Consider the following 14,337-nt stretch of genomic DNA (forward strand, 5'->3'; position numbering starts at 1 on the left):
TGTGTTATTTACATCTGTATGGTTTCCTATGTTATTCAATGTGTTTAAATACATTACTATTTTTTATTTTGTCCCAGATTTGGGACACAAGTTGGCCTGTGTCCTTTTGACATGCCCCATTATTCTTTGCACATGCCCTTTTTTTCTGGCACAACTAGGGGCTCTAGTCTCATCCTGTACTTCTCTTCTCCAGTCCTGGAATCAGCCGTTTTCCCAAGAAGAAAAATGAAGAGAATGGTGTTTAGAAGGCAAGATCTGGGCTAGATATACTCATCATTTTGTTGTGCCCCAGACCCTCTCAGTGGACAGAGTGTGCATGTACTTATACACCTATATTTATTTCTATAAATAGAAATAGATTGATACCTCCATTACCAGTTCACTACCAAAAGATTCATTCTAGTTTTCTTTCTATGTTTGTAATCTCTTCCTCAACAGTGAGAAATTGGCTCCCATTTTCCTTAATATATTTACTTACTGGATCAATCCTCTTGTTCATAGCCAATCTCCCTTCACCACTGCTGCCTCCTCCTCTGCTTGACCACCTTCCTCACTCCACCCATGGTGATATCCCAGGGTCAGGCGGCCCTTCCAGCATTGAGAACACCCCCTACCAGGGCATGTCCCTGTGTGGATACCCTTCTCACCCCAACTCCAACATGATAGCTTTCACTGCCTGCACTTCCATGACAACACACATCCTTTACAGTGTACTTTTAAAAATACATGATCTCTTCTGCTTATGATAAAGCCTCTGTGAGGTAGTTAAGGAATATATTATTATCTATAATTTTTCTTTGAGGAGATCTTCAAGGATCTAATTCAAGAGAAATGGAGTGACTTGCCCAAGGTCACACAGCTTCTACAAAGCAGGGTCTGAATGTAAGGCTCTTTTCACTACCTGAATCCAGGATGCCTCTAAACATATGCCAGAGTTACAGTAACTTTTCTTTTTTCACCAGTAGAAATATGTTTCGAACTCATTCCCTCTGTGGTCAACTCTGACTTCTAGGTGTTTCTTTTCCTGCAAAATATGTGACAAGCAATGGTGTGGTAGAAAAAGGACTGGTTGTAGAACCAAGACACTTAAAAACTTTAGCTCAAGCCCAGATCTGAGCTTTTAGGCAAGTTAATTACTTTCCTCAATTATAAAAAGGCTAGACTAGGGGCTTCCCTGGTGGCGCAGTGGTTAAGAATCCGCCTGCCAATGCAGGAGACACGGGTTCGAGCCCTGGTCCGGGAAGATCCCACATGCCGCGGAACAACTAAGCCTGTGCGCCACAACTACTGAGCCCATGTGCCACAACTACCGAAGCTTGCACGCCTAGAGCCCATGCTCCGCAACAAAGAAAAGCCACAGCAGTGAGAAGCCCGCGCACCGCAACGAAAGAGTAGCCCCTGCTCGCCGCAACTAGAGAAAGCCCTCGCACAGCAACGAAGACCCAACGCGGCCAAAAATAAATAAGTAAATTAAAAAAAAGAAAAAAAAAGGCTAGACTAGATCAGTGGTTCTCTGCCTGGGGCTGAATGAGACGAGAGCTATAGGGATTTTACCAACGACAGAAATGCTTGCGAAATTTAGCTACAAATATCTGATTCCATAATTCCTATATATATGCATGTATATATATATAATTTTATTGAAGTATAGTTGATTTACAATGTTCTGTGATTCCATAATTCTTAACATCCCTTCCAATTCGCGTAGTTATAACAAGGCAATCTATTTTTATTCGATATGTGTTAGCTCTTTTTATTCTTATCAATCTCATCTTTCATTCAAATGTATTTTATTAGTGGCCTAATTATGTGCCAAGTACCGTATTATCTGGTTTTTGTAGTAGTCCTTTTCCGAGGTGTCACTGTCATTTAGAATTTTATCCTTATCTTCCAAACTGGGAACTTGAAAATATTCGCATCTAAGTCGCGTGGTTTATAAACATGCCGGGTTCCTCTCCGGTCCTTCCTCCACCCACATTTCAAGGCTGGTCCCTCTCGGCTCACAGCCATTAAATGAATTCCTCTTGGGAACAACCTCCTTCACCCACCAGTGGTTCCATCAACACTAATTTCCTGGCCGGTCGGTGGGAATTCGGGTGGGACGTTTAGGAAGTTTGAATGACTCCCCAGCACACTCCTGCCCCACAGCAGGGCATAACCTGCTCGCTGTGCTGTTAATCCTAGGCTCGGACCCACGGAGGTCGCGGGGCGGCTGCTAATTGATTTAAGATTCTCCCCCGGTCGGGAGGTGGCCCTGGCGGGGCTCTAATTTCCTCGGTTCGGAGAGCCAAAGCACAGACGCAGCGTGCGCCGCTTTTCACTGCGCAGGAACTTCCCCGGCCTCTGCGTTCACTCAGAAACGCCGGAGCCGTCTGTTCGCACGCGCCCGCTGTCCTCCTCCCGGGGCCGCGCTCGCCGCGCCACCGCGCGTGTCCTCAGGGAGCCTCTGCCTCCCCCCGCCTCCCCCGCCCCGCGTGCCCTTCAGCCTGTCCCTCCGCCGGGCTGACGCGAGAGCAACGCGGCGCGCGCGCCGGCGGCAGGACGACGTGCGCGAGACGCACGGCCCCGCGCGGAGCGCCGGAAGGAGCCGGGCCGGGACCTCGCGCGTCGTGCGCGCGTCGTGCGCGCGCCGCCGCCCGCCGTCCGCGGCCCACTCCCCGCCACCCAGCGCCCGGCTGTGGCCTCGCGCGCGCGCACTGAGGCACTGAGGCACCGCCGCCGCCGCAGCCGCCGCCGCCGCCGCCGCCGCCGCCGCCGCCGCCGCGGCTGCTGCTCCGGCTGCTGCAGGAGGCGGCGCTGGCTGGCGGCTGCGCTCGCTCCAGTCGGCGAGCGGAGCAGCGAGCGAGCGTGTGTGTGTTTTTTAAAGATGGCCGGAGCGGCGGCGGCGGTGGCCGCGGGAGCAGCAGCTGGAGCCGCCGCGGCAGCCGTGTCGGTAGCGGCTCCGGGCCGGGCCTCGGCGCCCCCACCGCCCCCGCCGGTGTACTGTGTGTGCCGGCAGCCGTACGACGTGAACCGCTTCATGATCGAGTGCGATATCTGCAAGGACTGGTTCCACGGCAGGTAAATAAGCCCCTTCTAGCCCCGCCGCCGCCGCCGGCCACCGGCCAACCGCCGCCTTCGCCGCTCCGGCCGCCCGCGCCGCCCTCCGCCCGGCCGCCGCGCCGAGCGCCGAGGGGCCCCGGCGCCGATCCCCCGGCCCGGGCAGCGGGGCGCGCGGGGCCCCGGGCTCGCCGGGCGCCGGGCGGGCTACGGGGGCTGGTGGGATCGCCCGGCCGGGCGAAGAGTCGCCACAACAAACGGGAACAAAGAGGACCAGCCGAGAAGTTGGCAGGAGGAGACCGGGGCGAGGGGACGCGGCCGGGGTAGGCGCCGGCGGAGGCGGCGGGCGGAGCGCCGGCCCGGCCCGCCGCCCCTCGCCGCACCCGCAGCCCGCCGCCGCCCCGCCCGCCCGGGGCTCCCGGCCCGGAGTCGCCGCCCGGCCGGCCGCCGTGCCCGGCCGGCCGCCGCGCCTTCCTTCCGGGCGGCGACCGGCTGGCCACGGCCAGGGGTCTCCAGAAATTGCCCTCCTTCCCCTCGCCTCCGCCAGCGGGTCGCGGTCGCGCCCCCTTCCCCGGTCTTTATCAAACTTCCTCGGCTGCGGGGCGCTGAGACGGGGGCGTCGGTAGCGCCAGCCCGGCGGGGCTCCGCGGAGTAAACAGAGCAACAGATGAGGCACTCTCGGGGACTTGAAAGATGCCAGTCGGAAGTTCGGGCCGGGGGTCCCGGGCGGGGCGGCGGGGCGGCTCGGGTCGTGGCCTCCACCCGCCACCCCGGCGCAACCCGTCCCGGCGGGGGTGGAGCGGATGGAGTGGGCAGCGGGGCCCGAAGGGACAGCCTCTCGTCCCCAACCCCCCGCGTCGCCCCCACGCCGCAGCCCAAACTTTACAAAGAGTGAAATTTCCCGTCGCCCGAGGGGCCGGCGACACCCGGGCGGCCCGGGGCCAGTGCCCGGGGGCCTGGTGCGGGCCAACTTTCGCCGGACGGTGGGGATTTCGGGTCGGGTGGCGGGGGCGGCGAGTGTCGCCCTCTGCCTCGGCCGCCGCCTGTGTTTCGGGTTTGACGTTTGTGAGAGCTTGGGCCGCCTCCGCCGCCGAGCCGCCGACTCGTGTGTTTTGTAATCAAAGTGTGAGGCTAATAAAGGGCGGCGCCACAGCCTCTTGACTCCGGCGTGGGAGGGATTCGCAGGCATTTAAACAAAGAAACTAGTTGAGGTTGGGCTCCCAAAGTCCTTATTTGGGTCTTGTGGCAAAGCCTGCGGTCACTTTTAGGTGATGCAGGTTTCCCGAGCACCGTTTCGTGTCGTATCTGGGTGAGAGTACGCTCGCGGGTAAGAGCAGATATGGTGACTGTGATTGTAGGAAGTGTCCTTTGATTGACAGCAGGACATTTAAATACAGCCTCCGCTCCCCCCCTCCCCAATTTTGCAGAAACGCTACACGACCAGGCCAGATGTCTTAGTCTCCCTCTACTGGACCTGAGAGAGAAAACCAGTTAAATTACAGCGTTCTTGTCAGTGTTTAGTGCTAGGTACAGTTGGTTTTATTTAATTTTCAACTACAGCTAGTTTTAATCAGTTTTCAGGTTGCACAGTTCTGACAGCACAACAACAGAGGGGGAAAAAAAACACAACAAATTGTCACTGTAAAAGAAGGACAGCATCCTTATTTTGTATATCAGATAATCTTTCAATAGTCTGGTATATGCTGGGAATGTTATTGCAAATGTGCCGCTTTGTAATTAAGAATAAATTATCTAAAGTTCTTTTTTTATTACTTGAAACCGATGTTTCGCCTATATTTTGATTGTATGTAAAACTGAAATATGAAGATACCAAGTCTTGCCAATTCTATTTCTACATCCTTTTTTCCCATCATAGGAACCAGAATAGAGATTATCCAAAAATCTAGGTTACATATAGAATAAAACCCAAATCCCTGGTGATTATGTAAATTCTTATTTTTTTCAAAGAACTATTTTAGCTGCATAAGAAATTTGTCCCATGGTACAATGTAGAGATTTGATAGGTTAATATATTTTTGACTACAATTTTATTTATCTTAATTTAATTAACACTATAACCATGAAAAGCTGCAGGTAGTTTATGGAGAATTTTGTTAATACATTTAAATACAAATTCGTAAATAGGAGAAGTTGAAGGGAGAATAAAGAGGGTGTGTGTGAAGGAGGGAGAGCAGGGCCAAAACAAGTATGGTCTCCTTTGTCACATAGATTTGTGTGACTTTGTATCTGTGGAAGTGACTTTGAAAAGTGCTTTTTGAACCCAGGGCTTTTTTGACCAGCAATCCTTGATAAGTTAATGTGATTCAGATGTCAAAAGTTAGAAAATTTCGTGATAATGCCCTGCCATGTTTATTAGCAAGTTTAATTCTTAATGAAACATTGGTAATTTGGGGTCCATATGTTTTTCCTGTAATCAATATTTACTTTGTTTATTGTACCACAAAATGAATGCTTTGTTGAACACAGCAAAATGTTCCTTAGGTATTAATTATTAAACAACTGTCATTTGTTTATGTGAGAATTGGCCCTAAAGTACCAAAGTACAACTTTAACCCCCATGATCAGCTTTCCTTTGGTTTCCAGGGATGGTCCATCTGCAGAAGAGAAAGAGAGGGTAGGAGGGTGGATACAGAGAATTGTCTTTCCTGTATAACTTCTTGGTGCTTTTATTTTTTTCGAGTAGAAGAATTTTTTAAACTCAAGGAGTCAGTAGATTTTGGTATAAATTTGGGTTAACTCTGCCTGGAGTTTCTGACATCTGGAAATCCGAAAAGTTTTTGCCCTAATTTATCCTTAGTGGGAAGGAAGATCCTCCCTTGATGCTTATTAGCCAGGCATGAGGGCAGATGGAACCAGCTTCCTCCAGGTTTGAGGCTTTTGAACTTTGACTGCATCCTTGGTGTTCAGGAATTCCAGTCCCTCAGTCTGCCTAAGCCTTTTCGGTAAGTGAGAGGGGAGAAGAACATGTGCCCAGGGTACAACATATAATTGATACCCTAGGGGCAGCAAGCTGAGGAATTAACAGGATTTTCCTGGGCAGGTTCCTTCCAACCTAGAGACGGAGTTTTTCCTCTCTGAGTCCTTGGTGGAAGTAAGACAATGGAGGTCTTTCTTGACAATGCCCTACCCCCTACTAATCTCTAGGATAGATGTCTTTCCGTAGAGCTTTTATATCATCCTATGCAAGACGGCATCATTGCCCTAATTCAGTTGTATTATAATGTCTTTTGTCTCCCCATTATAATGTAAACACCTTTATTTATTAGTCTTGTTAGTCATATATTCATTTTGATTGGCAAAAGTAACATATTGTAGAAAAATTGGGAGGTACAGAAGAGAATCAAGACTATGAAATTACCCATGTCTTCCAATGATTACCAGTATTTTAACATTTAAGGTATACGTATGTCTTTTTAAAAATAAAACAAGGAATTTATTTTATGTATTCTACTGTTACCTAACGTTCATTAATGTATACTTTTTCCTATATCTTTTGTTTTGTTTTGTTTTTTGTGGTACGCGGGCATCTTACTGTTGTGGCCTCTCCCGTTGCGGAGCACAGGCTGGCTCAGCGGCCATGGCTCACAGACTCAGCCGCTCCGCGGCATGTGGGATCTTCCCGGACCGGGGCACGAACCCGTGTCCCCTGCATCGGCAGGTGGACTCTCAACCACTGCGCCACCAGGGAAGCCCTTTCCTATATCTTTAATGATCTTTGAGAAACATTTTCGGTGGCTGCATAGAGTTTCATTTCATGGAAGTACAATACATTTCAAAATCATTCTCCTCTTGTTAGTTTTTTACTTTGTTTACTAGTTTTTCTTCTATTTCCTAATGATGGATGGTTGATTGACATCCTTCTGAATAAACCATTGTTGAGCATCTCTAATCGTTTCCTTAGAATAAATCAAATGAGTTAACACATGTAAAACACTTAGAAGAAGATCTGGCCCATGTAAATACTCAATAAGAAATTTCCTTGAAGTAGAATTATTAGTCACAGGGCATAGATATTTTTAGGCTTCTTGTGCCTATTGCCAGAATGTCTTTCAGAAAGGTTATTTCAGTTTATACTCTCACCTACTGCCTACTTGCGTTTCCCTGGGTTCTCACTAAGGTATTATTAACCATTATCTCCCTCCCCCCAGCCCTCCCCCAAAAAACCCAAACAAACAAAAATGTTGCCATTCTGCAGATACCAAAAGACAGACCCATGAACCCAGAAGCCCATTCATGGCAGCACTATTGCTATTATCCCCAAACTGGAGCAGCTTAACTGTCATCAGTAGTCGATTATATAAATTGTGGTATAATCATAAAATGGAATGCTACTTAGCCATAAAGAAGGAATGCACTACTGATGTATGCAACAACGTGGGTAAATCCCATGGATATAAGGTTGAACAAAAGAAGACCGACATGAAAGCATATACTGTTTGATTCTACTTATATGAAGTTCAAGTACAGGCATAATTGGGTAGAAGTCAGACTAGTATTGATACTCACCTCTCTGGGGGTATTTACTGAGAGGAGGCTCAAGGGAGCTTCTGAGGTGCAGGAAATATTCTATATCTTGGTCATGGGTTGTTGTTACATGAGTGTATACAGATGGAAAAGTTCACTGAGCTGTATGGGCACTGAAGATTTTTTTAAAGCTTTATAACACTTCAAACATTAAAATAAAAAGTTTAAAAAATTAAAAATTTGCCACTTTAGTAGCTGACACATAGTATTTTGTAATTTTATTTCATTTCTTTTTCTGGACACAAGGGACTGCCTCTTGTGTTTTATCGAGTATGATGTTGGCTTTGGCCCAGTTTGCAGTATGCCTGGCGCTGTTCTTGGTGCTAGGAATATAGCAATGAACAAAGCAAAGTCCTTGCTATGCTGTAACTTACATTCTGTGGAGGTGGGGATGGTGGGGAGGCGGGACAGATGAGTAAATATACATGACAAAAGAATGCTAAGCGCCGTGAAGAAAAATTGAGTTAGGAGAAGAGAGAGGACTGGGGGTGGTAGAAGACTATCATACGGTGTGATTATGGAAGGCTTTGCGAAGGAGCCATTTGAACACTAGAAAATTTCGGATTTCACTCAGAGCAAATAGGCAAATATTTTGAGTGGAGGAATAAACGATCTGACTTAACCTTTAAAAGGTTCACTCTGGCTGCTACATGGAGAAAATACTGGAGGGGGAGGCAAAGGTGACAGGCAGGTGAGTAAGAAAGCTATTGTGATAACCCAGGTGAGGGATGATTTTAAATGTTTGAGTGGTTTTGGTAATTTACAAATGTCCTATATTAATTTTCATTCCTGAAGTTTGAATGAACGAAGAGCCTGGTTTACGGGGATGGAAGCATTTTACCTAGAATAATGCTATTGGATAGGAGTTTCTCAGCTACTCACTCTTAGAGTCCCAGGAACTCAGCCGAACACTTATTGAATGCTTTACCAAGTCCTAGGCACTGTTCTAACTGCGTTAGCTGTATTAATTCACTCACCTAACTCTCACTGTAACCTTGCTGGGTAAGTGTTGTTATCATCTCCATTTTACAGATGAGGAATCTGAGGGTTGAGAGGTCGGTAACTTTCCCAGGGCTCAGAGCTAGAAGGTCATAGAGCCAGACCTGATCTCTGTCTCTATCGTGGGGTGGGGGTGGGGGAGGGGTGTGATGCAGGTAAAACAGGTGTGCCAGAGCTCCAGAGAGATGCATCTGTAAACATCTTCCTTTTTTTCCTTTATTAAAATTATTTTCTTTGGCGTAAATATGTTTAAAATGATCATAACTGCCTTGGGAACAGAGTATGAAATCAGTATTTGAAAAGTTTTATAATTAACTGTTTCATCCTTATTATAATGGATTTCTTATTGGAGCGTATTTTGATTTTTTTTAATGTTAAGGATGGGAATTATTTTTAAAATTTGTTTTATCTACGTTTCCGCTTAATGATCAAGTCTTTTAGTATTATAAACTTAATAGGTGAATATGTATCTCCCTGTAAGAGACAAAAAGTCCATTTATGGGCTTCCCTGGTGGCGCAGTGGTTGAGAGTCCGCCTGCCGATGCAAGGGGACACGGGTTTGTGCCCCGGTCCGGGAAGATCCCACATGCCGTGGAGCGGCTGGGCCCATGAGCCATGGCCGCTGAGCCTGCGCGTCCAGAGCCTGTGCTCCGCAACGGGAGAGGCCAAAACAGTGAGAGGCCCGCGAACCACAAAAAAAAAAAAAAAAAAAAAAGTCCATTTATTGAGTTTCTCAACATCTTGTTTTGATGTGACAGTTTATCATAGGAGAATATATGAGTATTTTCTTCATATGTTTCACTTCTAATAGTATTCTACATATATACTCAATTTTGCTATTTGAACTAAAATATGTTGTGAAATGGAGTCTTATCTCAGAATGCTTAGTGGCACTAACATACAGTTCTCTCATCAAGCTTTAAAAATTTTTAAACCATCAGTTTGGGGCAGATTTCTGCTTGGTATGCTGTCATAGCCTGCGTTCTTAGGTATGAAATTGAGTTTACTGATCACCTAAAGGGGATGAATGCCTTTATATTTGATGATCTGACATCGTGGGGCTCAAGAATAAGAACAGAACAGGAGTAAGTAAAGGAATTTGATTATAAAGCAAGCTTTGGTTGGTTTGAGCAGTTGAAACCCCACAATAATTTGCACAGTTTTTGAACAGTTGGTCAGTGCTGATGTTGAAGCTGCTGCGAAGCATCTAGTTCTTTTTGGAAGTTACATTTTATTAATGTAGTGATTGCCTTCTTACTTTTCCATTAATATTAATATTATACTTTTTCCATTAATTATGGTGTGAATAAATGGTAACATGATTTTTAAAAAAATAATTTATTTATTTTTGGCTGTGTTGGATCTTTGTTGCTGTGCGTGGGCTTTCTCCAGTTGCGGCGAGCCGGGCTACTCTTCGTTGCAGTGGCAGGCTTCTCTTTGTGGTGGCTTCTCTTGTTGCGGAGCACGGGCTCTAGGCAGGTGGGCTTCAGTAGTTGTGGCTCGTGGGCTCTAGAGCGCAGGCTCAGTAGTTGTGGCGCACGGGCTTAGTTGCTCCATGGCATGTGGGATCTTCCCAGACCAGGGCTTGGACCCGTGTCTCCTGCATTGGCAGGCAGATTCTTAACCACTACACCACCAGGGAAGTCTGACATATGATTTTTTTTTTTTTTTTTTGACATATGATTTTTGTATGTATTTGTGTGAGCCCTGGTTCCTTTTATTGGAGAATCGTTGTTAGAAACCAAGGTCTGGCACTCAGTAGGCTCATTGCTTCTAGACGTTCTCAGTGGACAGAGCTAGGAAATACTCTAATCACGCACATGTACACACACCTGTATTTGTGTTTATGTCTATTTGTATTAAAACCATAAAACTTTATAGTGATACCTTTGATTCTAATCTAACACCACAGGGTTCATTTTAAACTTCCCCCTTTCCTTACTTATGACTTTGTTGACTAACAGAAATGCAGCTCTCATTATCTACAATATATTTATTTGTTCAATCCTAGTGTATACATAAAGTAGTTCTCAAATTGCTAACCCATACCCTTCTGAGAAGCTCAGCTTGCTAGGTAGATTACAGTGTTTGTGTGTAGGGGTTTTTTTGTTTTGTTTTTAGCCTTATAGTATCTAGGCAGAAAACCGTTTTCTAAAGTTAACTTACTTCTTTTCTTCTACTTTAGTGTGTTATTTATTTGTAATATAGTTCAGGTTTATTTGTTACAGTTTACGTTGCATTTTGGATTCCTCCTCTGTCCTGGTTGGTTTTAATTGTTGGTTTATATTTTGGGTATGTGGAACATTACTGTGGTTCTGAGAAGCCAGAAGTTACATAAAAAGGAATACTCAGAAGTGTCTTGCCCTCTTCACTCCTCCTGCCCGTCCCGGTCCCCCATCTCCCCGATCCCCACGAGTAATCACTCTCTTTAGTTTCTGGTTTATCCTTTCCGTGTGGAGTTTTTTGTTCGTTTTCCCACAAATGTGAAGATCCTTGTGTATTTTCTTATATCTACTTTTTTTACACTGTGTAGCATACGATAAATACTCTTCACTTTGCTTTTTTTTACTTAACGGTGTACACTGGAAATCACTCCATGTCAGTTCCTAGAACTCTTCTTTATTCTTTTGAACAGCTGTATGGTACTCCTTTGTGTGCATGTACCCTGTTTTATTCATCCATTTTCTTGTGTATGGGCATTTAGGTTGTTTATCATATTTTATAGTTACAAACAATGCTGTAATGAATAACCTTGTGCATATATATTTTCATATTAATGGAGGTATATCTTCAGGTTAGATTGCTAGAAGTGGGATTTCTTGGTCAGAAGATTAAGTGCATTGTTTTGTCAGGATTACCAGATTTCCCTCCAGAATGGTTGGACTAGCTTTCATTCCCACCAGCAGTGTAGGAAAGTGCAGCTTTCTCCACATTTTTGTCATCAGGATGTGTTGTCATGTTTTTAACCTTTGCCAATCTGATAGGTGACAAATGGTATCCATGTTTTGATCTGCATATCTCTAATTACAAGTGAGTTTGAACAATTTTTCATGGGGCTGAGGGCCATTTTCCTTCCTTCTTTCTTTCTTTCTTTTCTTTTTTTTCTTTCTTTTTTTTTTAGAATCATCTGTTTATATATTCTGAGAGCCCCTGTATGTGTTTGAGCAAGCATACATGGGATGGTTAATGGAAACTAGTTGAACGTTAAGATTCACTTACTGGCATGGACATATATACACTACCAAATGTAAAATAGCTAGCTAGTGGGAAGAAGCCGCATAGCACAGGGAGAGCAGCTCGGTGCTTTGTGACCACCTAGAGGGGTGGGATAGGGAGGGTGGGAGGGAGATGCAAGAGGGAGGAGATATGGGAATATACGTATATGTATAGCTGATTCACTTTGCTATAAAGCAGAAACTAACACACTATTGTAAAGCAGTTATACTCCAATAAAGATGTTAAAAAAAAAGAAGATTCACTTACTGGGTTGGTTTGTCATTCATCTGAATGTTGCTAGCCACCATGATGGTTTTGACTTTAATTTCAATTTTTGTGGGTTTTTTGGAGAAACTTTCAAACGTAAACAGAAATAAATAGGGTAGTATAATAAGCTTCTAGATAACCATCACTCCACCTCAGTGATTATCAATTCATTCGCGACCAATCTTGTTTCATCTAACCCTGCCCCCATTTCCCTTGCACTTGGTGTTATTCTGAAGTGAACTGGTGACGTGTCTTTATATCTGTGACTATTTCAGCATGTATATCTATTAAGGCCTCTTTTAAGAAAAACTACAATACCTTTAAAAGAACTAAAAATAACTGAAAATTGTGTAATATCATCAGTATTCAAATTTTCAGTTGTATCATAAATGTCATAATATTTTTTACTGTTTTGGTATAGTAAATGGTAAATACAGTAAATTTTGGTATTGTAGTTTGAATCAAGGTCCAAATAAGGTCCACACATTATGATTAGTTGATGTGTCTCTTAATCTGTAGCAGTGGTTCCCAACTGGATGGGATTTCGCCTCCCAGGGTACACTTGGCAATGTCTAGAGACATTTTTTATTTTGGCAGGGGGATGGGGTGGGGTTGTTCCCCGCATGTCGTAGGTAGAGGGCAGGGATGCTGCTAAACATCCTGCACAGGGCAGCTCGTACAAGAGAGAATTATCTGATCCTAAATGTCAGTAGTGCTGCTGTTGGAAAACCCTGATCTGTAGATTTTCCTCGTTTCTCTTTTTTCCTTTGCAATTTATTTGTTGCAGAAAGTGGTTGTTTATCCTTTAAAGTTTTCCACTTTCTGGATTTTGCTTATTACATCCTTGCAGTATCTTTCAACATGTTCCTCTCTTTCCTGTAAATTGGTAGTTGGAGCTAGACAAGCTTGATCAGAGTCAGGTTTTTCCCGCCAAGAATATTTTGTGAGTGGGTGGTGTAGTCTTCTATCAGGAGGCATGAAATGTCTGGTTGTTTCTCTTTTTGTCATGTTTGCTGCCATTGATCAATGCCAGTATCCATTCATTCATTCATTAGCAGTTGCAAAATGCTATTTTAATTTTAAAATTTCTTCTTCATTTGTTAGCTGGAATACTTCTATAAAGAGAAAACTTTCCTTCATCTACTCCTTTGGTTACCATTTGTATAGGAGAGGTAGATTTAAACGCTTGATTTGGGCTTCCCTGGTGGCACAGTGATTAAGAATCTGCTTGCCAATGCAGGGGACATGGGTTTGAGCCCTGGTCCAGGAAGATCTCACATGCCACAGAGCAACTAAACCGGTGCGCCACAACTACTGAGCCTGTGCTCTAGAGCCTGCAAGCCACACTACTGAGCCTGCGTGCCACAACTGCTGAAGCCCGCGTGCCTGGAGCCCGTGCTCTGCAACAAGAGAAGCCACCGCAATGAGAAGCCCGTGCACCACGGCGAAGAGAAGGGTCGCCACAACTAGAGAAAGCCCGTGTGCAGCAACGAAGACCCAACGCAGCCAAAAATAAAATAAATAAATTTAAAAAATAATGATAATAAGATGGGGGAATTCCCTAAAAACAAACAAAAAAGCTTGATTATTTCCATTCATCACTAGTTTTGAAATTCATTGGCTCATTAGCATCCTCTATTGAATATTAAAGGAAAAATTCAGTGTATAATATTTATTAGCTTTAAGTAATATGAAGTAAAATGATGAATTTTAAAAAAGGTCCATGTCTCCTGTGACCACATAACTTGTAATTAAAAAACAAAAAGAAACCCCCCAAAATCTGGTGAGAAATTCAAACAATGTAGAAGGATAAAAAAGTGAAAAGTGAAAGTCTCTTGTCTCCTTCCTACAGTCCTCTTTCCCCAGTGGTAAACACCATTAACAATTTTGAATTTCCATCCGTATATGAAGGGTTCATATGGTTCATACGGTATACATGGTTTTGTACCTTGCTCTTTTTCATTTATTAAAATATTCTGGAGGTCTGGGAGAGCTTTTCACATCAGCATATACAGGTATCTCATTCTTTTTTAATGGCTGTGTAGAATTCCATTCTGTGGATTTACCATAATTTACCTGGTTCTCTGTTGAGGAATTCTTCATCTGGTTTCTCTTCTCTCTCTCTCTCTCTCTCTCTCTCCCTCTCTCTCTTTTTCTTGTATTTACTTAACAGTGCTGCAATGTGTATGTGTGTGTGTGTGTGTGTGTGTGTGTGTGTGTGTGTGTGTGTGTGTGTGTATCTTTATTCTTGATGAGCATTTACGTATTCTT

The 14,337-nt window shown here is 44.7% G+C and overlaps 1 protein-coding gene across 3 annotated transcripts in view; it reads left to right on the plus strand.

The window, feature by feature from the left end:
* The first annotated feature begins 2,723 nt into the window (after nt 1-2,723).
* The window catches only part of KDM7A (lysine demethylase 7A), an 83,162-nt gene continuing 71,548 nt past the window's right edge, over nt 2,724-14,337 (plus strand). For 2 of the 3 annotated variants that reach the window (XR_007479355.1, XM_049715072.1), the window contains exon 1: nt 2,725-3,060. Coding sequence is in view for 2 of the 3 variants with exons in the window: in XM_049715072.1 (XP_049571029.1) it covers nt 2,867-3,060 (194 nt within the window). In the remaining variant the exon portion in view is untranslated. Of the gene's footprint in view, nt 3,061-14,337 lie in introns of all 3 variants that reach the window. The other variant, XM_049715076.1, reaches the window with a different exon arrangement.

Source organism: Orcinus orca, chromosome 9, assembly GCF_937001465.1.
Source record: "Orcinus orca chromosome 9, mOrcOrc1.1, whole genome shotgun sequence".
NCBI lineage: Eukaryota > Metazoa > Chordata > Mammalia > Artiodactyla > Delphinidae > Orcinus > Orcinus orca.